The sequence below is a fragment of the Grammomys surdaster genome, unplaced genomic scaffold (assembly GCF_004785775.1).
Source record: "Grammomys surdaster isolate TR1022 unplaced genomic scaffold, NIH_TR_1.0 273, whole genome shotgun sequence".
In the NCBI taxonomy this organism is placed as follows: Eukaryota; Metazoa; Chordata; class Mammalia; order Rodentia; family Muridae; genus Grammomys; species Grammomys surdaster.
The window spans coordinates 2,809,790-2,837,068 of NW_021604714.1; the positions used below are offsets into that span (position 1 = coordinate 2,809,790).

The 27,279-nt window shown below is 48.0% G+C and overlaps 2 protein-coding genes across 4 annotated transcripts; both read left to right on the forward strand.

Annotated features, from left to right (window-relative positions):
• The first annotated feature begins 5,770 nt into the window (after positions 1-5,770).
• On the forward strand, positions 5,771-18,318 carry Sar1a (secretion associated Ras related GTPase 1A). Of its 2 annotated transcripts, none has more exons than XM_028776887.1 (7): positions 5,771-5,899; positions 10,309-10,382; positions 10,498-10,617; positions 10,999-11,064; positions 11,880-11,983; positions 14,399-14,530; positions 16,294-18,318. In XM_028776887.1, the coding sequence occupies exons 2-7, from the start codon at positions 10,325-10,327 to the stop codon at positions 16,408-16,410; spliced, it is 597 nt and encodes a 198-aa protein (XP_028632720.1). In that variant the 5' UTR covers positions 5,771-5,899; positions 10,309-10,324; the 3' UTR covers positions 16,411-18,318. The 2 variants fall into 2 exon arrangements, with proteins under 2 accessions (XP_028632720.1, XP_028632719.1); XM_028776886.1 differs by having other exon boundaries at positions 5,794-5,830.
• A 2,212-nt stretch (positions 18,319-20,530) lies between these two features.
• On the forward strand, positions 20,531-26,560 carry Tysnd1 (trypsin domain containing 1). 2 transcript variants are annotated; one of them, XM_028776841.1, is made up of 4 exons: positions 20,531-21,751; positions 23,239-23,369; positions 24,449-24,634; positions 25,805-26,560. In XM_028776841.1, exons 1-4 carry the CDS (start codon positions 20,583-20,585, stop codon positions 26,020-26,022), a joined length of 1,704 nt encoding a protein of 567 aa, XP_028632674.1. In that variant the 5' UTR covers positions 20,531-20,582; the 3' UTR covers positions 26,023-26,560. The 2 variants fall into 2 exon arrangements, with proteins under 2 accessions (XP_028632674.1, XP_028632675.1); XM_028776842.1 differs by lacking the exon at positions 24,449-24,634 and having other exon boundaries at positions 20,583-21,751.
• Positions 26,561-27,279: the final 719 nt, after the last annotated feature.

Sequence of the window (27,279 nt, forward strand, 5' to 3'; positions counted from 1 at the left end):
AAACCTTTATTTAAGGTGGAAGTAAACATGGCATTTACATCTGTAATCAATGAACTGAACCCTTAAGTCATTTGCATTGCACCAAAGTTACCAGCCAGAACTATTTTAGGTGAGTTCATGGCCTTTGGAGCTAGCAAGTCCTCAGCTTGGATCCAGGCCCATCTTCTCAGCTCTGTGCTCAGGCAAGATACAGGCACTAACCCTGTTTCCCCATCTATAAAAGTGTCAGGTAATAACTTAGAGTGAACACTCATATTTATTTAACCTGAACTTACTATTATTTCTGTGTGGGTCTGTGCAGATTGAGGCAGGTGCTCTTGGAGGCCAGAGGCACAGTAGCACCCGGAGCTGGAGTTGGCGGTGGTTGTAAGTGGCCTGCTGCAGCTTCTGGAGACTGAACTCCAGTCCTTTGCAAGAGTAGTCAAAATGCACCCCTAACTGCTGAGCTGTCTCCGTTCTACCTCAAGTTTTGAGGCAAGGCCTCATTGAACCTGGAGCTTGCTGGTTTGGCTAGACTGGCTGGCCAGCAAGCCCTAGGGGTCCTCGTGTCACCATCAGATGCACAGTGATAAAATGTCCCCTCGCCATTTTAATTTCACTTTTTGTCATGACAAAGGATAGTAAGCATCTTTCATGTGCTTGTATCTCATCTGTGTCTCCTCTTTTTGTCTCTGGTTTATGTTACTGTGGCCAAATATCTGAGAGAACGGCAAAAGGAGGGAAGGCTTATTTTGCCTCACAGGCTTCAGGCCAAGCTTAGCTGAGCCCATTGCTTTGGGCTTTAGATGAGAAATGCTAAAGCATAATACCATTTATCAGTGGAAACATAGATGACAGTGAGGAAATCAAGGCAAGACGGGGCTAGGCACAAGGTATATTTTCCAAGGTACATTCCTAGTTATCTACTTCCCAACTCCTATACCACCGTCTCCAACAGTGCCCTCATGGGGATCCATCAGGAATCAGTCCATTGCTAAATTAGAATCCTTAAGATCTCTAGGATTAGAGGCAGGTGGATTTCTGAGTTCGAGGCCAGCCTGGTCTACAGAGTGAGTTCCAGGACAGCCAGGGCTACACAGAGAAACTCTGTCTCAAAATAAAATAAAATAAAAATCTCTAGGCTTAGTGGTGGAGGCCTATTGGTCCTAGCAATTGAAGAGGCCGTGAGACCAAGGCCTACATGGGTTAAGAGTGACTTCAAGGACAGCCTGAGTAAGATAGTCAAACCTTGTCTTAAAAATGATTCTAGAGGCAGTAGAAATGGCTGAGTGGGTAAGCGTGCTTGCTGCCCTTCCAGAGGACCTGAGCGGGTTCCCAGCACCCACATCAGACAGATTACAACCACCTGCACTCCAACCATAGAAGATAATGACACCCTCTTGTGGCCTCTGAAGACACCATTCAAGTGCACGAACACAACTAAAAGATAAAATCATTTTTAAAAAAATTTCTTTAGCTGGGCATGGTGGCACACAGCTTTAATCTTAGCCCTTGGGAGGCAGAGGCAGATGGATTTCTAAGTTCAAAGCCAGACTCGTCTCTCTCTATCAAGTTCCAGGCCATTCTTCCTAACGACACCTTGTCTTATATATAATGATTCTCTCATTTCTAGCATTAAAGTCATCAATTTTTGTCTCCTATTGTGCTTTTTAACTCAATGGTTGGGAGGACTGAGTTAGCCAGAACCAGGCTGACTCCATGACAGGTTGCAAACTGGCAGTTTGGGAGACTAGGCCTGTTTCTGTTTCTCAGAACTGGAAAAGTCCAAAGCAAGTCAGTTCCAGGAAAAAAACCACCCCTCATGGGGAGCCAATCAGGAAGCTGCCCTATCACCTAGCCTGAGCCAACCTCATGGGCAGCCAATCAGGAAGCTGCCCCATCATGGGCAGCCAATCAGGAGCTGTAGAAGCTGCCCCAAGTACAGTTAATCAGCAAAGTCCCCCAAACCCCCAGAGTCTTAACCAATCACAAGGGCACCCATACCCCAGAGATAGAGCCAACCAATCAGGGAAAGGAAAGGTAAAAGTCCCTCACTCCTACCCTCACAGGCTGTCCCTGCTAAGTCCACACCTCTGCCTTCCATCATGAAGTATGGTGGACCCCTGTGTGCAGGTTCTCTGCGGAACAAACACTTTGCTCTTGGATGCTATGTGAGTCTGGGGTATCATTCTTCGTGAGTCACGGACCCTTACATGGTTTCTATTCCTTCTAATAGCTTCCATACCTTTGCTTATATAATACTAATTTCTTTCAATTAAAAACACTTCTGAGACAGTGTCAATGCATTTCACTCTGAGCTCAACTTATTATGTAACCTTTAACAATATTTTTTAAAAAGTTTGTCTTAAAATCTTTATGAATGGGTTGCTGGAGAGATGGCTCAGCGGTTAAGGGCACTGGCTGCTCTTCCAGACACCCTGAGTTCAATTCCCAGCAACCACATGGTGGCTTACAACCACCATGTGATGCCCTCTGGTGGCTTGTCTGAAGACAGCTACAGGGTACTTGTACATAAAATAAAGAAATAAAAAATATTAAAAAAAATTTTTTTAATGTGTATATGTTTTGCCTGTGTGTATTGTCTATGTACCATGTTCATGGCTGGTGCTTCTAGAAACCAGAAGAGGGTATTGGGTCCCCTGGAACTGGAGTTACAGATGGTTGTGAGCTGCCATATTGGTACTGAACCTCTCGAAAGAGCAACAGTACTCTCAACCATTGAGCCCTCTCTCAAGCCCCCAAAGATGGATTTGTTTGTTTGTTTGATTTTTGAGACAAAGCTTCTCTGTGTATGTAACCTTAGCTGTCCTGGAACTCACTCTGTAGACCGGAGACACCACCACTGCACGGTTCCAGAGATTTATTTTTAACTATGCGTATGTGTTTGTATGTGTGTGGATGTGCGCACTTGAGTACAGGTGCTGGTAGAGACCAGAAGAGGGCATCAGATCTCCTGGGGCAGTTGTGAACCCACCAACAAAAATGGTATCCTCTAAAAGAACAAGACCATCTCTCCAACCCCAAAACTTTAAAAACAAACCAAAACAAAACAAAAACTTTGTGTGTATTGATATGTGGTTATGTGACATGAATGTAGTTCTGGGGTTCAAGTTATAGGATACTGTACCCGATGCTGGTGCTTGAGACAGAACTCAGGGCCTCTGTTACACACTCTGAACCACGTAGGCGTTGCTCCAGCCCTTGGTGTGCTTCATCTTTAAGCCACAGGCTTTGAACAATGTAACTTTAAAAACCACAAAAATCGCCGGGCGGTGGTGGCGCACGCCTTTAATCCCAGCACTTGGGAGGCAGAGGCAGGCGGATTTCTGAGTTCGAGAGTTCGAGGCTAGCCTGGTCTACAGCGTGAGTTCCAGGACAGCCAGGGCTACACAGAGAAACCCTGTCTCGAAAAACCAAAAAAAAAAAAAAAAAAAAACCACAAAAATCACACACACACACACAGAGAAGCCCATACTCATGTCTTGGGTTCTGTTCAATCCTTTCCCAAAAATTAACAAATACCCACCATCTATCTTCTCAAACTTAAGTCTAACGCAGTGGATCTCAACCATAGGGATCATGACCCCTCTGGGACTCAAGCGACCCTTTCACAGGGGTCACCTAAGATCATCAGAAATATCAGATATTCACATTATCCATACCGGTGAAATTACAGATAGGAAGTGGCAATGAAAATCATTTTATGGTTGGGAGGTCACAGGTCACCACAACCTGAGGAACTGTACTAAAGGTTCGAAGCCTTGGGAAGGTTGAGAACCACTGCTCTGAAGCACGTACCCTTTCTTAGGTCTGTTTAATAAACTGGCTAACTTTGCTTCTCTTCTGATTCTTCCGAGCTGCAATCAAGCAGCTTTACTGGAGTGGGATGGGGAAAGGAGCCCCTTGGGCTACTGCTGCAGTGTTGGGCTGCATCTCCTCAGCTGCACTAACCAGCCAAGCTGCCCTCAGAGTGCAGAGCTTCTCCTGCCTCTGCCTCCTGAGTGCTGGAATGTAGCTGCATCCAGATACACCTCGCTGTGTTGTTTTTGATTTTTTAAAAATGACCTTAATTATTTTGATTCTATGGATGTTCTGCTTTCATTGTATATGCATCATGTGTTCCAAGAGGCCTTGAATGTCAGAAAAGGGTGCTGGATCCCTTGGGACCAGAGTTACAAACAGTTGTGAGGTAGGTATTGAACCAATCTTTAGGGGAGATGTCACATGAACTTTATAGCTTGGTGACATCTATGCTATTTTTGTGACTGAGACCAGCCCCTCCCCTAGGTCCTTACACTATGGATCCATTTTTATGGAATGCCTGGTGTCAGATTCTAGAAGTTTGAACCAACACTGGCTAACTAAGTCGCACTGACCTGATTTCCCTCTTAGCTCACACGGATCATCCCTTTGCCAGCCCCGGTGTTTGCAGAGACTGCCCTCCCTACCCCACTTTCCATGGTTCTGGAAACTGAACTCAGGCTGTCAGTTCTTGAGCAGTGTGATTGCTCATCTTGGTTGTCAAGTTGACTACATCTGGAATTAACTGAGGCTTTCCTTCATTGGTTTTAGAATCTACTTCTTTGCAATTCCAATTTAGACTGGTGACTACTGGCTATATAGTAGTTCCCTAGCTTCCCGGCATCCGACTGGGACTGCTGAGCCTATCAGTCTGGTGGTCTGAATGATTACCCAACTCTTGGCCTTTCCACTGGGAGACAATTGTTGAACTACTCAGACCACAGCCTGTAAGACACTGTAATAAAGCCTCTTAATTATATGTGTATATTGGGGCTGGAGAGATGGCTGAGCAGTTAAAAGCACTGAATGAGCTTCTGGAGGACCTGGTTCAATTCCCAGCACAGATATGGTCACTGGAGTCAACACCATGGTCTGGAACTCCTGTTCCAGAGGATCTGACGACCGTTTTTGGTCTCAAAACATGCATGTGGTACAGACATCCATGCAAACAAAACACTCACAAGTAAAAAAATTTTTAAAATTGCACATGTATAATTATTCTATCTCTGTTCCTTGTTTGTTTGTTTGTTTAAGACAGGATATCACCACGTAACTCTGGCTGGCCTGGAATCAAGAAGTTCATATATCTTAGATTCCCAAGGGCTGGGATTAAAGGTGTGCATCACAACGCCGGGATAGCATCGGTCCCTCTGAGAGCCCTGGCTAATACAATAGCAAACCTACCTTTAACCGATGAGCTATTTTGCAAGCCCCACTTAACTGCTTTGTTCAGTGGGGCTATCAGTAGTAGCGAGGGTTAAATTAGATGAAGGATCCCAAGTACCCAGGGAACTGCCCGAAATTGCTCATTAAACTCTTGTCGCTTTTATTTAGAAAGTTTTAAAAAAAAAAATGAGAGACGCTATCCCAACGCTGGGAAAACGACTTAAAACAATGACTATGTGGCATCCACCTAGGTTGAGGTCACCAAAGTCAATTCTACTGTCCTAGACTCTACCTATATCTGGCAGCCTCCGCTTCTGTCGTCCGCGGTGCGTCTGAAAACGTACTGGGATCGGAAGCCCCGGGCTGAAGTAGAGGCTTAAGTTGGGGACAGACAGAGTCACAGGCAGCCTGACAGGCGTTGCCACGTCTTTCGTCGCGGGACTGCCTACACGGAGAGGGCGGGGCTTCCCCCGGAGCGTACGTCACGCCTTGGGCCCGCCTCTCCGCGCCCTGAGTGGCTGTTAGGGCGGAACCCCCCCCCAGGCCCGAACGGCGTGACGTTTAGAAGGGGCGGGGCAAGTGCGTGCCCGGAAGTCTCAGGGAGGGGCGTGACGTACATCCGGCGCGTAGCTGGCGGTCCCAGGTATTGCTGGGCTGTGTGCTCTGAGGGAGGGTCGCGCCGCCAGCCACCGCCGGAGGAGCCCCTCGGGCCGTGAGTCGGGGCCCAAGCGGAGGAGGTGGCGGTGGGGCAGCGGGCCCGGGGCGGGCCTCAGCGAAGGTCGGGGCTAGGGCCGCCGCGGAGGGGCTGGGTGGGGGGGCAGTGACACGCAGGCGGTTCCGCGGGCCGGCTCTGGGCGGGGACGGGCCGCAGCTGCGGGGTGGCGTGGCGGCGTTCGGATTTTTGGGACGGCTTCGTGGCCTCCGTGGCGGAGGAGTGTGGTTCCTCGGTGAGGGTAGCTGGAGCCCTGGCACTCATCTTTGGGTTCTGCAGAGGTAGCGAGTGGGCGCTCGAGCCCCACGTTCAGCCTCTGGGTATCCAATGCTCTGTCTGGAACCCAGTGTTCGCTCCTTCCACCAACACTTCGTTTCCCCCCTTTTTCCCCCCTGTGCATGGAAAAATTCCCTCGGGCGATTATCGTAGATGAATGTTTTCTTCATTATTTTTGCCCAGGTGAGAATGGTACCAAATACCCTTTCTCAGGATCCTCCTTTACTCGAGTGTTTCCTCAGTACCTGGGCTCCGTCTGCTCAGGTTGAGAAGGGAGGTTTAGGGGGAATTGGCCGTAAGTTGATGTTTGACATTCACCTTGCAGCTCCGCAGACTTTCTTAGTTAATAGCCAGCTGTCTTCTACTCTAGATTGATCGGGCGTGAAAATGTTTAAGTAGAGTATATTTTTATTGCCTGGTGGTCTTTCTGGGACTTCCTCTTGTTTGTTTTCCATTAGTCTTGATATTTGCACGGTTTTTACTTAAGGTTCATGAATAGTGTTGTTGGTTTTAATGTTCTTAACAGAGTAGACGAAGAATAGAAAAGAAATAGAGTGTTTTTCAGTAAACATACCATCTGAAAAGTGTGTTCTTAAGATTATCGTCTGCGTAGGTGGTAGGTTAGAGAGGAAAGTTCCCTTTTACCTTTTCGGAAGTTTTGTGATTGGATTTTAATATTAGCAGGAAAACTTTGGTTTTAGGTGAGAGGCTTTTTAAATACCTTATTTTTATTTGATGTGAATTGTTTTGCCTGCATGTGTGTCTGTGAGATCCTATAGAACTGGAGTTAACAGACAGTTTTGAGCTTCCATGTGGGTGCTGGGAATTGAACCCAGGTCTTCTGGAAGAGTGGTTGGTGCTCTGAACCATCTCTCATGGCTTTTGGAACTGATGCTTTTGGCCACACAAAAGCAAGACAGGTAACCTGGAGAGGCTCTACATCTTCATCTTGTTAACCGAGGTCAGAGATCTCGGCTTGTGGAGTTGGTGAGAGGATAAGATGAGGTATATATGCTGGTACTGTATAAAGTCTAAGGTTGCTGATGGATGAATTGGTTCAGATCTTAGATCTCAAGGACAGTGTCAGCAAGGCCATTTCCTCAGCTTTGGGCAGCAGTACAGCCCAACTCCTGAGGTCTGATAGGAGTACTACTTTTTAACATCACTGAAGACTTCATCCCAGTACGTCTCCATATCATTCTGGTAGGAAGAATTGATAGGGCTTTTAAACAAGATCTGGGAAGGAAAATAAGTTGGAAAGTTAAAATAATTCAGTTACCACTTTAAAAACAATCCCCTAAAGTGTCACATTTGTAGAATTGACCAGGCTGAGAATATTTGCTTTGTTTTTCTTTGTTTTTTTGAAATAGAGTGTCACTATGTAACCCAGATTGGCTTGGAACTTAATGTGTAGGAGAAGCTGCCACAAACTAAAGCTCCTCTTCCTGCCTCAGCCTCTTAGCTGCTGTGATTAAAGGTTTCCCTCTCATGCCCATCTTGGGAATACTTCTAAAAAGATGTGGTTTAAAAAAAAAAAGTGCTGTACTATTGGCAGCAAACCAGTACACGAGTTAGAAGCGTTGGGTGTAAGAGTGGCCACAGTAGGCCACAGCCTGTTAAAGATGAACTGGATTTCTTCTGGAATAAAGAGACATAAAGGGAGGGTGTCTGGCTAGGGGGACTGTAGAAGAAAGATGTATTGTTTTATTTACTCAGTAACTAAAACAGTTGAACTTAATATATGTTTGTTACTGGGCTTAAACTGCTAAGTTTCTAGATAAAGCTGTCAGTCAGTTAGTGCCAAGACTCAAACCCAGCGCCATGCAGTTTAGGAAGTATCCCTCCATAGCACTAGGCTAAGCTCCTAGCCTCCTCGACATCAACATTTTTATTTTTTTGGTGATGGGCTCTCATGATTCAGACTGACTTCAGTTCACTGTATGGCTGAGGCTCCAGGGCTTGTTTGTTTGTTTGTTTGTTTGTTTGTTTTGAGACAGGGGCTTGGATTCCCAATGTAGCCCAGGCCAGGCTTTGAACTTGTGATCTTTTTGAGCCTCTTGAGTGATAAGATTACAAGTGTGTAGTGCCCTTCTTGGCTATTACTTAACATGCAAAATGTATTCTGCATGCCACAGTTTCTGTCTGTACCTCCACCCAGATGCTGTTCTTTGGTAAAAGCTGAATGGAGTAAGATATGGTAGTGTCTAAGGTTTACAGGTCAGGCCGTAGGCCTGAGAAACCCCAATAATTAGATAGTTTGCTTTTCTTCTGGCATCTGTGAGGAATACAGGTGTGACTATGCATAGCAGCTCTTCAGTATGCTGAAGCATAAGGTTAGCTTAAAGCCCTGGAGTTTGAAGCCAGTCTGGGCAACACAGTGGGATCCTGTTTCTTAAAAGGTAAACACACACACACATATATACAAATGTGTATACATGCATATTTTGTGAGTAACATTTCTTTTTTTTTTTTGTTTGTTTGTTTTTCGAGACAGGGTTTCTCTGTGTAGTCCTGGCTGTCCTGGAACTCACTTTGTAGACCAGGCTGGCCTCGAACTCAGAAATCCGCCTGCCTCTGCCTCCCAAGTGCTGGGATTAAAGGCATGCGCCACCACTGCCCGTGAGTAACATTTCTTCCCGTTATTGTTCATGAAACTTTTGTCTAATTGCAGTTGCTGCATTTTCTGTAAAGTTTTGTTTTGTTGAGAAAGTAATGATTTTTCTTTTCTGCAGTAAATAGAGCTACTGATACAGAAATTTGGTGTGACCAGGAAATGGGCCTTTGTGAGCCTTACAATTTCTCTGTATTTCTAGATCCTTCCTTCTTAACTCTCTATACTTAGAGCTCTCAGTGGCTTTGAGTCATGCAGTTTTTTCCTTCCTAAGCCTGTAGGAAATAGGACAAGTGGGTTTGGTGTCTGTGCTAGTCAAGACAGACTGTAGCAGCAGTCCTTGGTGCTACATGGTTGAGACCCTGTCTCAAAAGAAACAGATAAGATACTTACTTGCTTTGGAACCTCTTGCTATATTATGATTTAGTATTCTTAAATTAGGAGTTCATAAAATGGATATATACTAAATTACAGAATAAGTTTTTATCCCTTTATGTTTCTGTAAGATAGACTATCTTTTCATAAGTTGAAACATCTGCAAAGTGGTTAAGGACCTTAGTAAATGGAGTCAACCAAACAGGCCAGTTGATAGGTTTGCTGTGTCCTTTTTGGAGCTGTATAGAACAGCTTAAACTTCATTCAGGTTCATGAACTCTTCAGTCAATGAACTCTTCTGTTTTGGTTCTTTTGTTTTAAGAGAGAATCCTAGTGGCCTAGGACCCAGTGTGGACCAGGCTGGTCAAAGATTTCCCTGCCTCTGTTTCCCCAGTGCTGGGATGACATGGACATGTCACTGCCCCAACTCTCAGCATGGTTCCTGTGGGTGCATCTGTTTGCCTTTTTAATTCACTTTTCAAGACAGGCTTTCTCTGTGTGGCCCTGGCTATTCTGGAACACTCTTCTGTAGACCAGGCTGGCCTCAAACTAAGAGATTCTGCCTCCTAAGTGCTACTAAACTAAGTGCTATTAAAGACGTGTGCTACCACTGCCCAGCTTGATTCTGATCATTAAAGATACTGAATTCCTAGGGATGTTGCCAGTTAGCAGGCAGCAGTGATGGGCCGCTGCCTGGAGGAGTGCCTCTCCCATTAAAAGAGGACAATGTGTCTGTGACTCCGAGTTCTCTGACTGTCTGAATTTGCAGATGTGAGAGTCCTAGAGGCTTCCCTTCAGACTACAAAATCCTCGTCTCAAGAACGAAGGAGATTAGTTGGTCTTTGCAACATTGATTTTTATTTTATGTGTGTGTGTTTTGCTTGTGTGCATGTATGTTTACCACAGAGGCTAGAAGAGAGTGTTGGAGTCCCTTGGAACTGGAGTTAACATACAGTTGTGAACTACCATGTGGGTGCTGAGAATCAAAGCTGGGTCCTTTGTAAGAGCAGAAACTGTTGTTAACTGCTGAAACATGTCTCCAGCCCCCGACTTTGCTTTCTTACTAGGGAACTCAGGCCTGTGAACATGTGTCATGGTCAGAGAATGAGGCATACGAAAAGCTAATGTTCCGTTCATGTTTACACAGGTAACAAGCATCAATAATGTCTTTCATCTTCGAGTGGATCTACAATGGCTTCAGCAGTGTCCTCCAGTTCTTAGGTAAAGCTCTTTTCATGAAACACAGTGCAGGTTGCTACTATGTCTCCTCAAACAATTTGTATCCAAGCTGCCTTTAGTAGGAAGAACATTTAAACCTTTCTTTTTTCTCTTACAGGACTCTACAAGAAATCTGGAAAACTTGTATTCTTAGGTTTGGACAACGCAGGCAAAACTACTCTTCTTCACATGCTGAAAGATGACAGACTAGGCCAGCACGTACCAACGCTCCATCCCAGTAAGTTTCAGATTGCCAGGTGACCTTCTGATGGTCAGTACATGCACGGAGGATGGTCCCCAGTTGATGTAGTTCTTTTACTAACTGAGGTCCTGGAAGCAAGTTACTGTAGATACACTCAGGTCACCCACTCTGCATGCCTGGGACTTGTCACTTTCTGACCAGTTCTGTAATGAGACATAGTTCCCATATTTGATCTTAAGTGGGAAACTTGGAGAAAGGGGAAATTGAGGCTTTTTAAGGTTAAGAATATTTTCCTGCTGTACCCTGGTCTTTACACAGTGAAAACTTGATTATGTTTACATTAGTATTGGTTCTCAGTACTAGCACTTGGACCTTTAGTTAGAAGTTTATTTCTTTCCCCCTTTTTGACACTTGCAGCTTCAGAAGAACTGACAATTGCTGGAATGACTTTCACCACTTTTGATCTCGGTGGGCATGAACAAGGTAAGAGACTGCGTCACGGTGGTTTGTGAGACACCACAGGAAAGCAGTGTGCCTAAACCTTTTATAAAAGATTTCTCTATTTTATGTACATGAGTGCTCCAACTGCATGTACACCTGCATGCCAGAAGAGGCCATCACATCCCATTATAGATGGTTGGGAGCCATTGTCCATGTTGGTACAGATCTCTAATTTCACCTCCTAGGGGCTGAGGCAGAAAGATGGACAGTTCAAGGCCAGCCCAGGCTATACAACATTGTGAGACCCTGTCTTATAACAATGTCTCAGAACACAATGTCACAACATTGTCTTAGAACAATGACACACAAAAGACAGTGGCTAAACATCAGAACCTGATTGCCTGGCCTGAGTGTCTAGTACCTGCCAGGTCCCCGCACTCACGTCTGCTCACACAGTTATTCGCTGTTAGGAACTACCATGGAGAAGAATTACATGCACAGCTAAGTCATTAGCTTTTAACTTGGAACTTACAAAGTTACTAGCTTTAGGTCCCAGACTGGTCACTTCTTAGTTTCTACGTTTACAGCAGTGGAACTGGTGGGGATTTTGGCAGTGTTAGCAAAGGGGGCGGTCATTGTGTTACCCACAGGTGTGGAGTTGCTAGGTCTACACTCTGTCAGGGAAGGCAGAAACTTAGTTTTAAAAACTCAAGTCTGGCTCACAGGCCATCAGCGTGCATCCTCTGCTCTAACCACTGCAGTCAGGCCTTGGTGAGCTCAGCAAGTCTCCCTTTGTAGACCAGTAGGCTAGTCACTTGTCACTAGAGTCTTGTTGATCTACAAATTTTGTCTTTTAGCACGTCGGGTTTGGAAAAATTATCTCCCAGCGATTAATGGTATAGTTTTTCTGGTGGACTGTGCGGATCATTCTCGTCTCATGGAATCCAAAGTTGAGCTTAATGTAGGTTTATATTTTTATATGTCTATTTTTCCTTCTTTCCCTTAAGAAATACAGACTCAATAGTACCAATACTTAAAATGACCAGAGTCCTTGAAGAAAATACCTTTATCTGAGATATGGTTTGGGTTTTTTTTTAAAGATGTATTTATTTCTTTTATATGTAAAAATGTTTTCCCTGGATCTATGTATGGGTGCTGTGTGCTTGCCTGGTGCCTGCAGAAGCCAGAGGGCACTGTATTCCCTGGAAATGGGGCTGACATAATAAACTGTTGTGAACCATCGTGTGGGTGCTGGGAATAGATTCTCTGGAAGAACAGCCAGTGCTCTTAACCAACCACTGAGCTCTCTCTAGCCCAGTGAGATTTAGCTTTTCAATGCCCCGAGGAAGCTCAGCTTGAAGTTGAGTAAGTTTTATAGTTCATGTGATAGGGTTACCTGCATGGCCCAGATGCTCACAGCACTCCTCAGCTGCCCGGTGCCCCCACGTAGTTAAGAGGACTGCTGCTCCCTCACCATGGCTGCTCTCTCTGTAGCCTTAGCATAGGGAAACTCCGGAAGAGTTGAGAGGTTTTATATTTTTAAAAAGATTTATTTATTCATGCATTTTATGAATATGAGAGGTTTGTCTGCCTGTTTATCTGTATACCAGAAGAGGGCATCAGATCCCATGGGACTTCAGTTATAGATGGTTGTGAGCCTCCATGTGGTTGCTGGGAATTGAACTCAGGACCTGAAAGAGTAGCCAGTACTTTTTTTTTTAAGATTTATTTATTTATTTTATGTATGTGAGTACACTGTCACTGTCTTCAGACATCAGAAAAGTGCATCAGACTCTATTACAGATGGTTGTGAGCCACCATGTGGTCATTGGGAATTTAACTCAGGTCCTCTGGAAGAACAGCCAGTGCTCTTAACCACTGAACCATCTCTCGAGCACCCCCCAGTCAATACTTCTCTCCAATCCTGAGTTTTTGTGTTTTTGAGTCTTTTTTTCTACAGAGTCATGTGACAGGCTGCATGGTCTGCCAGCATTCTTCAGGTTTTTATTCACTTTGGGTTTCCTCCTTTGTTAGACTTTGTATAATGTTACCTTATAACACCTGTTCCTTCCCCCTGTATCTCGTCTTTTTAACTTTTGTTTGAATTAACGTTTATGGGTATGAGTATTTGCATGCATGTCTGTGTCCGTGCCGCATGCCTGCATGCCAGTGCTCATCCTGTGGAATCGGAGTCACAGAAGACGGAACTGCCATGTGGGTGCTGAGAACTGACCCTCAGTCCCTTACAAGAGCAAGTGCTCTTAGTCACTGAGCCATCTCTCCAGAGCCTTTCTCTTTTGTGTGTGTGTGTGTGTGTGTGTGTGTGTGTGTGTTTATTCTTGCAGTTTGAAACCCTCTCATGTTTTTGTTTTTTAATGTATGTTTCAAATGCTTAGGTCTCATTTTGTGTGGGGCTAACTTCTTTCTTTTTAAATTATTTTATTTTATGTGCATTGGTGTGAGGGTGTCAGTCCTTGGAACTCAAATTACAGACAGTTGTGAACTGCCATGTGGGTGCTGGGAATTGAACCTGGATCCTCTGGAGGAGCAGCCAGTGCTCTTCTCCTCAGTGCTGTCTCTCCATCCTCTATTGTATACTCTGATTTAATGTCAGAGGGAGCTGCCACTCACTCCTCAGCTTTGATTCCTTCAGTGGTTTTGTCACTTACAGGATAAAAAGGTTCTTCCTTACTCTCCTGTCTGTGAGACTCAGATGCCTGGTCTTGAGACCGCATCAGCACTGTCTCCTTGTCCGCTCTGTTGTTAGACTCTCACTTCAGTTCTTCCCAGAACCCGTCTTGCATAGTCCATTCAGTTGGATTTTACAGATCATCTAAGTGACAAGCACTGGTTACCGAATCCCTGTTCTGAAGGTATAGATTTGCTGACCTTGGGTTCACAGTCTTTAGGCTCTAGTGGAGCTTACATTTTCAGACTGGCACCGGGACGTGGTCGTCAGTTGCTATCACATTTGCTCTGTTGCGGCACATCTGTGTAAATGTCTTAATCCAGTCAGGCGGCGGGCGCTGTGTGTGGCTCTTTGAATTCTCGCACTGTTGCACTGCCACTGTGCTCTTTCCCTTCCCGTGGAGCGCAGCCTCAGTTCCACATCTTAGCTAAGGTTTTGTTCAAGTGTGGGTCGTCCTGCTTTCCCGAACATGCTAGTGTGGACTTTCTGTCCAGTTCCTTGTGACATCAGTCATCTGCTGTGTTCTGTTTATCCCAGGTTTGTTGACACATCCAGGGCCTTTCTCTTCTGTCCTCCTCTCAGCACCTCATGCCGAGATGAACAAGAGCCGGTCTCAGATGGTTTCTGTGAGGAGCTGTCATTTCCTAAGTTGCTCACTTGGGTTTGTCTTTTTAATCCTATCTCTAGGCTTTAATGACTGACGAAACAATATCCAACGTGCCAATTCTTATCTTGGGAAACAAAATTGACAGGACAGATGCAATCAGTGAAGAAAAACTCCGTGAAATATTTGGGCTCTATGGGCAGACCACAGGAAAGGTAAGCGAAACGTCCTCAGGAGATGTGAGGCAGATACCATGGCTGCAGTTTCTTTTTTTGAGGATGTCTCTGTGTAGCCCTGGCTGTCCTGGAACTCACTCTGTAGACCAGGCTGGCCTCGAACTCAGAAATCCGCCTGCCTCTGCCTCCTAAGTGCTGGGATTAAAGGCATGCGCCACCACCACCAGGCTATGGCTGCGGTTTCTTTTATTTTCTTTTCTTTTCTTTTCTTTTTTTTTTTTTTTTTTTTTTTTTTTTTTTTTTTTTTTTTTTTTTTTTTTTTTATTTTTTTTTTTTTTTTTTTTTTTTTTTTGGTGCGTGTGTGTTTTGAGAGAGGGTCTCTGGAGTGTGAATGTTTTATCAGGGGGATTTTCTTTAGTCATTTCCTTCCTCCTTCCCAGTGATACAAAGAGGGCTTTGAGCTCAGGTCCATGTATGTGCTGAGTGCGTGCTCTGCCACTTAGCCATACGACTCCCCTCTTCACCTGTCTCTAATACCTAATAATTGAAGACATGCTAAAAATGCTAGAAAAGGCAATCTTCTTTGAATATTTTATTTTTTTATTTTATGGATGGGTGTTTTGCTTGTGTGTGACTGTGTACCATGCATAATGCAGTGCCTGTAGGTGTCAGAGGTCAGTGCTATATACCCTGGAGTTGGTGTTTGACAGATACTTGCTAGCCACCATTTGATGTTAATATTTACTTATTTTTGGATCTAAAAAAAAAAAAATAATTGTTACTATTTTCAGACAAGGTCTGTGTAGACCAGGCTGTCCTCAGAGTCAGAGATCTGGTGGTCTCTGCCTCCCCAGTGCTAGGATTGAAGGCGTGTGCCAGCATATCTGGCTTCAATCTTTTAAAAAATTTTCTGGGGCTGAGGAGATGGCTCAGCAGTTAAGAGTACGTCTTGCAGAGAAGAAGGAGGAGGGGTAAGGGGAAAGGGGGTTCCCGGGTGGGTGGGGATGGGGTAAGGGGACAACATATGAAATGTAAATAAAATATCCAATTAAAAAAAAAAAAAAAAGAGTACGTCTTGCACTTGCAGAGAACCCAGGCTTGATACTTAGCATCCATGTTGGGCAGCTCACAGGCATGTGTAACTCCAGCTCCAGGCAGTCTGAAGCCCATGGCCTCCATGGGCGCTGCATTCTGGTACATTGCCACAGACATCCACATATACACAATTAAATGGACCTTTAGAAAGCATTCTGTATGCTTTTCAGGTATTAAAATTGAAGCACTTGGCCATCCTAGTGCTGATAGAAGTGAAACTCTTACCCTATTTTACAAATGAGGAAACAGTATTTTGTTCAGGTCTGCATGGCAAATGGATACTAAAGGCAGAAATAGAACTGGGATACCCTACATCAGTGTGCCTATTATCTGTACTAGACTCTGAAGGGAGGCTCTGGTCTAGAAAGGCTGATGAGAGAAAATACAGAACTATAAGCCAGGTACTTAGTGTGTGTGTACATACTTGTTCATGTATGCAGAGACTTGAGGTCAGCTTTAGCTGTGAGTCTCAAAAGAATTTGGCACTCATTTATTGGGGTAAGTTGGCTGAGCACAGAGCTTCGGGAATCCACTTGTGTCTGGAGTCCAGGCGTGTGCCACCATGCCCAGCTTTCTGTGTGGGTGCTGGAGACCTGAACTGAGGTCCTCACACTGCAGTTACTGTGTGTGTGTGTGTGTCTCTGTGTGTGTGTGTGTGCTTTTGCATGTGAGGTCCTAACAGGCCTTTCTGGGTTTGCCTCCTGTAGGGGAATGTGACTCTGAAGGAGCTGAACGCCCGCCCCATGGAAGTGTTCATGTGCAGTGTGCTCAAGAGGCAAGGCTACGGCGAGGGTTTCCGCTGGCTCTCCCAGTACATTGACTGATGTGTGGACACTGAAATAAAGAGTTTTCCTTCTGGACTGATCCTATTCACAGCTTCCTCATGGACTTTTCTAATAGAACAAGGAAAGCTCTCCAACCATGTATGGCATTGAGAAGCCACGCATCTGTCTACGCTCATTGCCCAGTGGTGACATGTGCTCTTCTCCACACTGCCTGCTGCTGCAGCTGCCGGGCAGTGTGCGGGGACTGGGGCTGGCAGCATTTGCCAGGGAAAGCTGGGTGCCATCATGGGACACCTGAGAAGAAAAACACGTCTCACCACTGGTTGATTTCAAAAGAAAGTGATTCTATTTTTTAAAGAAAGTGTTGTTAATGTAATTGGTATCCCTTCTCTAACTTTTTGAGTTCACAATTTACTTGGTCCAGATTTTCTATTCTTTTTTTTTTTAAACTAGTAAATGAAATTTAGATACTTCATAAAATTATGAACAGATAGCACATTGGAGGCCAGAGCTCCGCTGTGTGACTGCCTGTTGAGGGTGTTACCCAAGACAAGCGCCGGGAGACGACAGAGCCTCGGCCTTCCCTGGACTGGTCTCCACCCGTAGTAAAGGGAGTCCTCATCTGGAGTGGGTAAAGTGTCATGGTCATGTTGTCAACTTCATTTGTGGTTACCGGTTTCAGCAGGCTTTGCTTTTATACTGTTGTGGAATTTCATCTCTCTGTGTAGCACCTTCCTTTCTTCACTGTAGATGTAAAAAGTGACTTTTGCCTCATGAAAGAGTTAAGGACATCTCTCATGTAGACCCCATGCTTCGGGTGTGGCTCTAATGCTTTTGAACAGATTCTAGAGGGGCGTTCTGAACAGGAGGATGCAGGTCAAAATCAGCAGCTTGAGGCTCTGAACTCTGTGAGATGCTCCCCATCTGATCTGGTAGCAACAAGAACCTAGGAAAACCTCTCAGGGGGCTCTGTGTTTTCCCCTTCAGAAATAACAGAAAATCCAGATGACCTTCCGGCAGCAGCAAGTGCCAGCGTGGAAGCAGCAGCGTGCATACCTGTGAGGATCATGGACAGGAGTTTTATATATAGTGTGTGGTTTTCTTGCTGCATGTGTGAGGTTGAGTTTTCCTGATGTTAACTTTACATTCTACCCTTGAGTGGATGAGAGTCTCGTCTGTAGACGAGAAGGTATCTTGATTCTGATTTCCTATAATGCAAGGTGAGGGTAGGTTCTTAAGTGGAAATTCTGCTGCTGTATTCTGACAAGAGAGTAGGGAAGGTGGGAGCACACTCCTGGGGAGTGTCTTACCACGTTTTAGTTTTGAGCACTGAGCCCCTGGGACAGTGTTCTGATACACTGCCGGGTTCCCAACGCAGAGCCTTGGTGAGATGTCTGTCTGCAAACTGCATGCATTGCGTTCACCCACATACAGCTGGGATGAGAGCTGTCTGTGTGGAAGGGCCTGTTGCTAAAACCCTGAGCAAGCTGGGTAGGTAGCTGGTGTGCCCTTTATTGCCTTTGGCTAAAGACTGTCCACATGTCTGTCCAGACACATGATGGGTGTGATGGCCTGTGTAGGGTTCCTCATTTGTCTGTCTTGTTTGTCCCTAACTGCTCAGTGGCAACCTAGAAGACTGGACTCTGCCCAGGGTGGCTCTTTGTGAAAGTGGTTTATTTTGGCCACTGGAGAAAGAGACGGCTGACAAGTGGCATCAGTGTGCTTCATGCTGCACAGAACACCATCTAAATAAGCTGGCCAAAGTGGTCGCTGCAGCAAGTGCAACTCCACCTGAGGGCCAGGGCCTTGCCCAAGGCCTCCAATGAACTGAGACTCTTCATTCTGTTTATCAGAGTGTATGTGTCCTGTTTCAGCAAAAGTAAAACTGTCATTTACAAAAGAAGGTCAGTCTGTATCTTAAGCATTTTAATAAAAAGCTAAAATCAACTTGCCTCTTTTTTTTTTTTAATTGATTTGTTCTGAGTGAACATGCAGTATTGGGAAGAAAAACAAAGATTCTTCCTTACATACAGGGAGGAACATTTAAAGAGAATGTGAATCTTGAATTGCTACCAGGATAAAAGACTGTTAAAAAGGAAAGCAGTGTGCTATTTGAGCATCTTGGATCATGTTGTGGCGTGAGGAGGTTGGTCATCTTTGTAACCGTGCTAATGGCTGTGCTTGGACATTCCTAACTAGCAGAGTCAGCCAATAGCCAGAGCCACACTTGGCAAAACAGAAGTCTGATTCCACATTAACATTACAGTTTCTTATAAAAAACACCAGAAGACAGCAAAATCCAAAACAGTATGCTAGATGTGTCCTGTGATCACCTTTACAGGGGACGGAAACTGGTTCTGTGGGTAAAGGGTATGTTTCTTGGGGACAGAGGGACCTGAGAATCAGAGTCTAGTTCCAGCACCTTAACATAAGGCGCTGCTGCCTGACTTGGACTGTCTGTGATCAGCCCTAAACAGAAAAACTTGTCAAGGAACAGAGTGCCCTGGAGGCTTGAAGGCCATCGAGGGAGGAGAATTATTGGGTTCTAGAGTCTTCATTACCAGGAAACTGGGGAAGGTAGATCTGTTGGTCATCTCTGTCTGCAAACCAGGACTGCCTGCTCTGAGAAGGCTGCTTCATTCCAGTTCTGGTGCCACACACACCCCCACCACCACCACAACCACCACTGTTTTCCCTTTTCAGGTAGGTTTTTGACACAGGAGCACTGGAAGCGTTAGGTGTGCTGGTTGGGAAAGCAACACCAGTGTTAATTTCACTCCGAGAAGTTATGCAACAAAACAAATGGGTTGTTTTTTTTTTCACAGTATGCTAGAAATCTCACTAAACGGAAAAACATTTTAGTGATTCAAAGCATAGCTTTGGTGAGGTTCATGAAGCCTCTCCAAACATACTGTTTGCGCTCAGCTGTCCTCAGACGTAATTTGGAAAGTAAGGAAATTTTTTATCGAATTTATGTGTACATGTGTTTGCCTGCCTGAGTCATGAGTCCAGGAGACAGCAGATGCCAGAAGAGGGTATTGGATATCCTGGAGCTATAATTACAAGCAACTGTAAGATACCGTGTGGGTACTGCGAACCAAACTAGGGTCCAGGATTAGAGCCGTAACATCCCTTAACTGCTGAACCCTCCTCTCCAGTCTCCATTTTTACACTAGTAAATGGTGGCGGAGCACAATTGTAGAATATGGGTTGTATATAAAATTCAAATTTATGAGACTGTTATGTGCTGAATATTTGGAGGTGAAGATTTTATAGCCCACAAAACCTGAACTATTTAATTCTGGACTTTCAAAGTATTTACCCCCATCTCATATAAATCCTGAGCGGTGGTTAGAAATGTCATGTGAAATACGCATGCTCGGGAGTGTAATCCCTGGACTCCAGGAAGGCTGTAGGCAGAAGGTTGCCAAAGTTCGATGCCAGTGCCGGCCAAAAAGCGGCACCCTGTCTCAAAACAATTCTAAAAGCTATGTATTGTGGGAATTTTAGTAACTGTCCTAGGAGTCATTTTGTGAGTCGTTTGCCCCCTAGTGGATTGTTGTAGGATTTACAAAATTTTTAAAGTAGAGCGGGGTTTAGAGGCTCACGCCTTTGGTCCCTGGGTTTGGGAGGTAGAGACAGATGGATCCCTGAGTTCGAGGCCTGCCTAGTCTACAGAGCGAGTTCCAGGACCGAACAGAGAAGCCTTATCTCGAAAATCCAAAATAAACATATGTATGTATGTATGTATGTATGTATGTATGTATGTATGTATTCAATCAACCAAGGGCCAACCTTGGCCCTTGGCCCATAATGTCCCACTATCAGGGACGGAGGTTGCTTACATCGTGCAGAGACTGTGTGGTCCAGGTATTTGCCGGCCAAGTACGAGATTCGACTAGGGACTGTCGCCCTTATCGGTCTCCCTGTGACGCTTCATGTCTGTCGCCCAGGAGGTTTCTCTTCACTGCCCCACCCCCACCCCAGGCCCCTAACCCAAGGGTCCCAGGTTGGCTACATTAAGAGGGCGGGGAAAGGAGGATTAGTAAAGGAGGATTAGCATCAGTAGCCAATCGGGACTCGGCGCTATGCCCAGCCAATAGGGGCGGCCGCTTGGGGTTTAGCCAATCGGGCTCGGCGAGGAGGCCTGAGTCAGAGTTTGCGCCAGTCGCCCTGAGGTGACAGCCGTTGTGCGACGTTTCGGGGAAGCCATGGGGCGGCAATGGGGACCCTCCATGAGAGTGGCGGAGCAGGCGGGCTGCGTGGTGAGCGCCTCGCGGGCAGGACAGCCCGACGTGGGCTCGTGGAGCTGCAGCGGGGTGATCCTGAGCCGCAGCCCAGGCCTGGTGCTGTGCCACGGGGGCATCTTCACCCCTTTCCTGAGGACGGGCAGCGCGGCGCTGACCCAGACGGGCGCCGCCTTCCTGCCGGGCGACAGTTGCAGCGATGACCTGCGCCTCCACGTGCAGTGGGGACCCACGACTGCCAGCCCCGCCGGCCGCGCGGACCAGGAACTCCCGGGACTGTGCACGCCTCAGTGCGCAAGCCTGGGCCTCGAACCCGGTGCCCCGAGCCGGGCCCGCGCGAGGCCTCTGCAGCCCCCGCGGCCGGCGCGGCTGCTCTTGCTGCTCAGCTGCCCGGGCTTCCGCTCGCACTTCGCGCGGCTCTTCGGGGCCGAAGCGGCCGATCAGTGGCACTTCGTGAGCTCGGCGCCCGACGATGCGGTGTCGGAGGAGGAGGAGGAGGACCAGTTGCGCGCGCTCGGCTGGTTCGCCCTGCTGCGGGTGCAGCGGGGCGCGGCGGCGGAAGAGAGGCGCGGGCCGGCGGTGACCGTGGCACCGCTCGGGGTCGTGACCAAGGGCGCACCGCTGCTGGCTTGCGGATCTCCGTTCGGTGCTTTCTGCCCGGACATCTTCCTCAACACGCTGAGCCGTGGCGTGCTCAGCAACGCGGCGGGGCCGCTGCTGCTCACCGACGCGCGCTGCCTGCCCGGCACGGAAGGCGGCGGCGTATTCGCGGCTCGACCCGCCGGCGCGCTGGTGGCTCTGGTGGCCGCGCCGCTCTGCTGGAAGGCCCGCGAGTGGGTGGGCCTCACGTTGCTGTGCGCCGCCGCCCCGCTGCTTCAGGTTGCCCGCTGGGCGCTCTCCAGTCTGCATCCGGGCTCCGCCTCTCTGTCGGTGCTGCTGCCACCGGAGGTGGGCGCGCCCCGGGGCCTGCCCCTGCGAGATCTCGGACCCCCGTGGGCGGCCGCGGCGGTGCTGGTGGAGTGTGGTACCGTGTGGGGCTCCGGAGTGGCCGTGGCGCCTCGCCTGGTGGTGACCTGCCGTCATGTGGCACCCCGGGAAGCAGCCCGGGTCTTGGTACACTCGGCTACACCCAAGTAAGGCCCAGGACTGCCCCCTTCACCAGGTCCCAGTGTTAGAAACCTTGGTTCATTCTTGACAACCAAGATGAGGGGATTTGGACCTCTTGATAGGACCCAGTGAAGCTTGGGCAAACTGCCAGACACAAGCTACTCTTAGCATGGGGACCCGTGGTATTATAGGCAGGTAGGACTGGGTGCCTTTGAGCCCTTAACTAGCCTGAAACTCTTTGGGCAGCTTCTCTTGTCTCTTGGCTTTGCTGTTTAGGCCCCACTAAAGCCCTTTGACCATGGAAGGCTTACCCTAAGGACTTCAACCCTGGAAGTGATAAATGAAGGCCCTGGGGGGATGACTGATGCGTTCTATCTAATGAGGGCTCCCTTAGAGCCTCACCAGGGCTGCCTTGCCACTTGAAGATGAAGCAAGGTCTGCCTAATTAGAGCATAGGACTTAGACCCATGCAGATAGATCTGAGCGAGTTCAGAGTATAGCTAGGCAGAGACAGTCAACTTATTTCCTCTGTAGAGAAACACCTTTGCCCTCCTTTTCTTGCTCTGGCAGTAGGCCAGTGGCCTTGGCTTCCTGGCTTTCTGGCATGGTTGCCTATGGTTCTGTGTCCTCTGTAGCTCCAGATACTTAGAGCCAAGGAGCACCGTGGATTTAAGCTTGTCCTTTGCCTCTCAGCCCAGGCCTTTCTGAACTTCTGAGGTTAGCCCTGTATCCTAATGAAGCCCAGCTTTGCCAGAGTCCCTACAGGCAGCCAACTGAACAGCTGTAGTTTTCCTAGTGAAAATGAGGTGTGCCCCCAACTTCTCACTCTCCCCTTGCCTGCTGATCTTAAGGAAATCATCAGGTTTTTCTGGAAACAGCTACCCTACAGAGTAGGTAGTAGCGTGCCCCTGTCTACAGAGTGAGTTCCTGGACAGCTAGGGCTATGGAGAGAGACCCTGTCTCAAAAAGAAGCCTCTTCCCTCGATGCCTGCCCAGGAGTGAAGCAGTAGAGTTTTGTTAAGCTCCCCCTGGCTCCTTACTGTTTGCTCTGTGACCTTTAGGAAGGTTGCTTGGCCTCTCTGAGCCTCAGCTGCACCGTCTAAAGGGGATAATACCAATGATTTGTTTGTAGGTTTAAGAGAAAGGAGTGAGCCAGTGTCCACAAGCATCAGCAAGGTCTGGTCACAGGACTCACTAGGTTATGGTCAGGCATGTGCAGCTATAGAAGCGTGCTGCGTTTGTAAGCACATCTGGTTAAGTGTGGGCTTCAAGGCTGATACCTGTCCCTATATTCTGACTTCAGTCCTCCTGCCCCCAAATAAGACAGACTCTCAGTATGCAGTCCTGGCTGCCCCAGAGCTCAGACATCTGCCTGCCCCTGCATCCCAAGTCTTAGGATCAAAGGTGTGCGTCACCACACCCACCCCATCCCATGACTCGTCTCTTGTATTGCTCTCTCCCCAGTGCTAAGGCAACCAAAGGCTAGCTTGTCACTTGTTTCCTGTGTCCCCAGGAATGTGGCAATCTGGGGACGAGTGGTGTTTGCCACTCAGGAGACCTCTCCGTATGACATAGCAGTGGTGAGCCTGGAGGAGGACCTGAACGGTGTCCCCACGCCTGTCCCTGCAGAGCACTTCCATGAAGGTAAAGGACAAAGGGTCTGAAGTGATGGGGGCCCAGGCAGGAGCCAGTGTTGACACAAATCATGCCAGACCCGAGAGCTGGCAGGCAAGAATGGGCAAAGCCTGTCAAGCAAGGGATTTGGGAGCTTGGGTGGGGTTTGGGGGTTCTTCCCTGTATATCAGTCATTGACACCCCAAGTGCTGAGCCAAGTGGATACCTTATTGAGGGCCTGAAGCAAGGTAATATGGGGTCCTTGACTTTGGGGACTCCAGTGCCATAATTTGGGTGGCATGATTTAGATTTATTTTTTTATATTTTGAGACAGAGTCTTAAGTAGCCCAAGCGGGTGGTAAGCACCCCAGATGGCCAAGGCTAATAATGAACTTCTGATCCTCCTGCTACTTTTTCTGGGGTTACAAATGTGCTATCACACTCATTTTATGGGGTCCTGGGGATCCAACCCAGGATTTATGCATGACAGGCAAGCACTCCACGGACTGAGTTCCATCTCCAGCCCCAGAGATTCCATTTCGTATGGTGACAAAAGAGAGAGGTCCTCTGGATTAGCATCTCTCCTCTGCCGCTGGTGTGCTTACATTCTTACTACATGCGCACGTGAGCGTGCGCGCACACACACACACACAAACACCCCATCTCGGTTTGCCCTTTGGTCAAATGGGGCTGCTGCACCTTCTGGTATGGCGAGGCCTGGGTGAGGTGTGCTTTGTTCCTTCAAAGCACTTGGAGAAGGGAGCTGGGGCTAGGTATGGCCACATCACCATGTCTTCACCAAGAGATTTGGTCCCAGAGAGAGATGGATATTGATCACATGTGTGAGCTAGGTGACAACAGCCTTAAAAATAACTACCCCATTTAGTGAAGGAGTGAGGGCCGGGGGACTTGCCTGATGCCCAATGCCGCCAGAATACTGGTTGGGCACATGCAACTGGGAACACAGTGAATTCTTAATCTCCGGGTGGGGTTCCTGGGGAAGATGCCTAGGGACGTAGAAGGAGATGAGCAGGAACTCAGGGGAGATGGCAGGACAGGAGTGGGCATAGAGTGGAGGTACCCAGCTTCATTACTCTCCTCTCTGGCAGGTGAGCCTGTCAGCGTGGTGGGCTTTGGTGTCTTTGGCCAGGCTTGTGGGCCCTCGGTGACCTCAGGCATCCTGTCAGCCGTGGTGCATGTGGATGACACCCCAGTGATGCTGCAGACCACCTGCGCTGTGCATGGCGGCTCTAGCGGAGGACCTCTCTTCTCCACACGCTCAGGGGACCTCCTGGGTAACTAGCTCTTTTCACCCCCAATCTCCTTCTTGCCCAAACCTTGATCCTGCCAGTGGTAGCCTGCCATCCATCTTGGAAGGCCCTACTGGGATGACAGTAGACCTTGTGCCCTCCTTTAGTTAGCTGAAGTTTTCACCTAATCTGCCTCTAAGGTGAAGGAAGGATGCTGAACTGGAAGGGGGAAAGGGCTAGGCCGGTGGCCTTCTCCTGGTTCTGGCCACTGCTGTGACCTTAAATAAGCCACTAAGTCTCATTTAGATTATGAAATTTAGGGTTCGGTTAGTCACATGTCTAGTCATGAAGGTCAGATCCTTTAGAACCAGCGCTACTGGTGGTTGGGAACCGCCATGTAGGGGCTGGGAATCAAAACTGGACTCTCTGCAAGAGTAAACGGGTACTTTTAACCACTGAGCCAACTCTTTAACCTGTAAAATGCTCTTAAGAAAACAAAACAAAACCCGTGCCAGCTTCTTGCTTAGAGTGTCTGCTGTCGTGATCAATACCATGATCCGAAGCAACCAGGGGAGGGGAGGGTTTATCACGTACCACAGTTCCATCGTCATAGGAAGTCAGGACAAGGACTCGAGGCAGGAGCTGATGCATCAGCCATGGAGGCATGCTGCTTACTGGCTTGCTCCCCATGGCTTGCCTAGCCTACTTTCTTAGAGTTCCCAGGACCACCAGCCCAGGGATGGCCCCACCCACTGTGTACTGGGCCCTCACCCATCAATCAAGAAAATCCACGGTCCCATGTGATGGGACGTTTTCTCAGTTGAGGTTCGTGTTTCCAAAATGTTTGTGCCAAGGTGACAGAAAGCTAGCCAGCAAAGCAGGCCAAAGCTGTGTGGGTCTGCCTCATTTTTTTCCCCGTTGATTCATTTGGTGGTTTGCACAGGCTATGGAAACACCCTGAATCCTGTCCTTTGTGGTGAGGGAAAGATAATGATCCAGTGAGCTTAGGCCATTTTATGGAGGTTGTGAAGGGGGCAGCATGGATGGGGGTGTGTGTGCTATAAGGAGCAGAAGCTGTAGCAAAAGCTCAGCACCCAGCACTGGGGGTTTCCAAACCCCCAAAGGGCCCCCAAGTCTCCCTCAAGGAGAAGGTCCTCCCTGCACCCTGGATACCCCATCTACTGCCTCATAGCCTCATTGCTCTCTCCCCCACAGGCATTGTTGCCAGCAACACACGGGACAATAACACGGGGGCCACCTACCCACACCTGAACTTCAGCATCCCCATCACGGTGCTCCAGCCAGCCCTGAAGCAGTACAGCCAGACCGGTGACCTGTGTGGCCTCCGGGAGCTGGACCTGGCCACCGAGCCTGTCAGGGTCGTGTGGCGCCTGCAGCGGCCCCTGCCTGAAGCCCCACGGAGCAAGCTCTGAGACTGTGCCTCCCTGGGAGACAGTAGACCACTTTATGGCTGTGGCAAGTGTGTTGCCATGGCAACCTTGACATGCCCAAGCCACCTCCTCATCTTCACCCACTGGCTGTCCATGAGCAAACTTCTGTGCAACTCTGTGGGTTCCTGATCTACTTTGGGGTGCTTTCTTGAGCCTGTCTTAGTTTCCTAGAATTAGGCTCAGCAATGCCATTGTTCCTTCTGGGGGTTCCAGTCTTTTGGGCAGGTACTGGTTTGGCATCTCCCTGCCTGCTAGCCCCTGGGCACCCAAAGTGACTATAGCCAGGGCTCTTGCCTGGTACTCTGTACTCTGAGGACTCTGCTTGGAAGCCCAGAGTCCTAGTGGTCAGTAGCAGGAGTGTCTTCTATTGCCACAGCGATACACAGGCAAATCCCCAAGAGCCACCTGGGCCTTAACTCTGACACAGTGCCTTCGCTTTTTAGCCCAAAGCCTGGGATTTGGGGACCTGTCGGTGGTGTGTGCAGTCGGAGCTGAGGAATAAACAGTCTGAATGGCCTCACTTCTGTCTATCTATCCGCTGCATTTCCTTAAGGGCACAGTGGGAGCGGGACAGTGGTGGCACACGCCTTTAATCCCAGCACTTGGGAATCAGAGACAGGTGGATTTCTGAGTTTGAGGCCAGCCTGATCTACAGAGTGAGTTCCAGGACAGCCAGGGCTACACAGAGAAACCCTGTCTCGAACACCTCCCCCCCCCCAAAAAAAAAAAAAAGCACAGTAGGGAACAGGCCAGCACCTGACAGGGAAACAGTCTTCTGCTTGGGCTTCCCCAGCAGGTTTCATCTCCTTGTGCTTTGTCTGCCAGCCTGTCCCAAAGCTGTCCTCATCCATGCGGCCCGGACATGTAGGTCTGGGAAAGTACTGGCCTATCCTGGCAGCGGGTGTGCACAGAGGTCCAAAATGGGCCCCAGGTGTGGATAGAGGGGACTGCGGGTATAGCCTGGTGCTGCATCACTTGCCCTGGTATGTGGGGCTTTGGGTTTGGTACTACAGAAAACACCAAGTAAAACCAAAAGTGACTGGGGGCTGCAAATGTGGCGTGGTTTGACAGAATGCTTGCCTAAAAAGCACAGAGCTGTGAGTTCGATCCTCAGCACTGAGTGCGGAAGCCCATGCCTGCAAGCCCGACACTAGGTAGATGAAGGGAGAAGGGTCAGGATTTAGGAGGTAGAGGCAGGAGTTCTGTGAGTTAAGAGGCCAGCCTGGTGTACATAGCCAG

What these genes read in the sequence shown, in the direction of transcription:
- Sar1a (XM_028776887.1), top strand. Translation starts at nt 10,325, where the DNA reads ATGTCTTTCATCTTCGAGTGGATCTACAATGGCTTCAGCAGTGTCCTC. An exon ending in TCTCGGTGGGCATGAACAAG is followed by an intron (nt 11,065 to 11,879) that starts GTAAGAGACTGC and finishes TTTGTCTTTTAG; the next exon opens with CACGTCGGGTTTGGAAAAAT. An exon ending in AATCCAAAGTTGAGCTTAAT is followed by an intron (nt 11,984 to 14,398) that starts GTAGGTTTATAT and finishes TCCTATCTCTAG; the next exon opens with GCTTTAATGACTGACGAAAC.
- Tysnd1 (XM_028776841.1), top strand. Translation starts at nt 20,583, where the DNA reads ATGGGGCGGCAATGGGGACCCTCCATGAGAGTGGCGGAGCAGGCGGGC. An exon ending in GTACACTCGGCTACACCCAA is followed by an intron (nt 21,752 to 23,238) that starts GTAAGGCCCAGG and finishes CTGTGTCCCCAG; the next exon opens with GAATGTGGCAATCTGGGGAC. An exon ending in ACGCTCAGGGGACCTCCTGG is followed by an intron (nt 24,635 to 25,804) that starts GTAACTAGCTCT and finishes TCTCCCCCACAG; the next exon opens with GCATTGTTGCCAGCAACACA.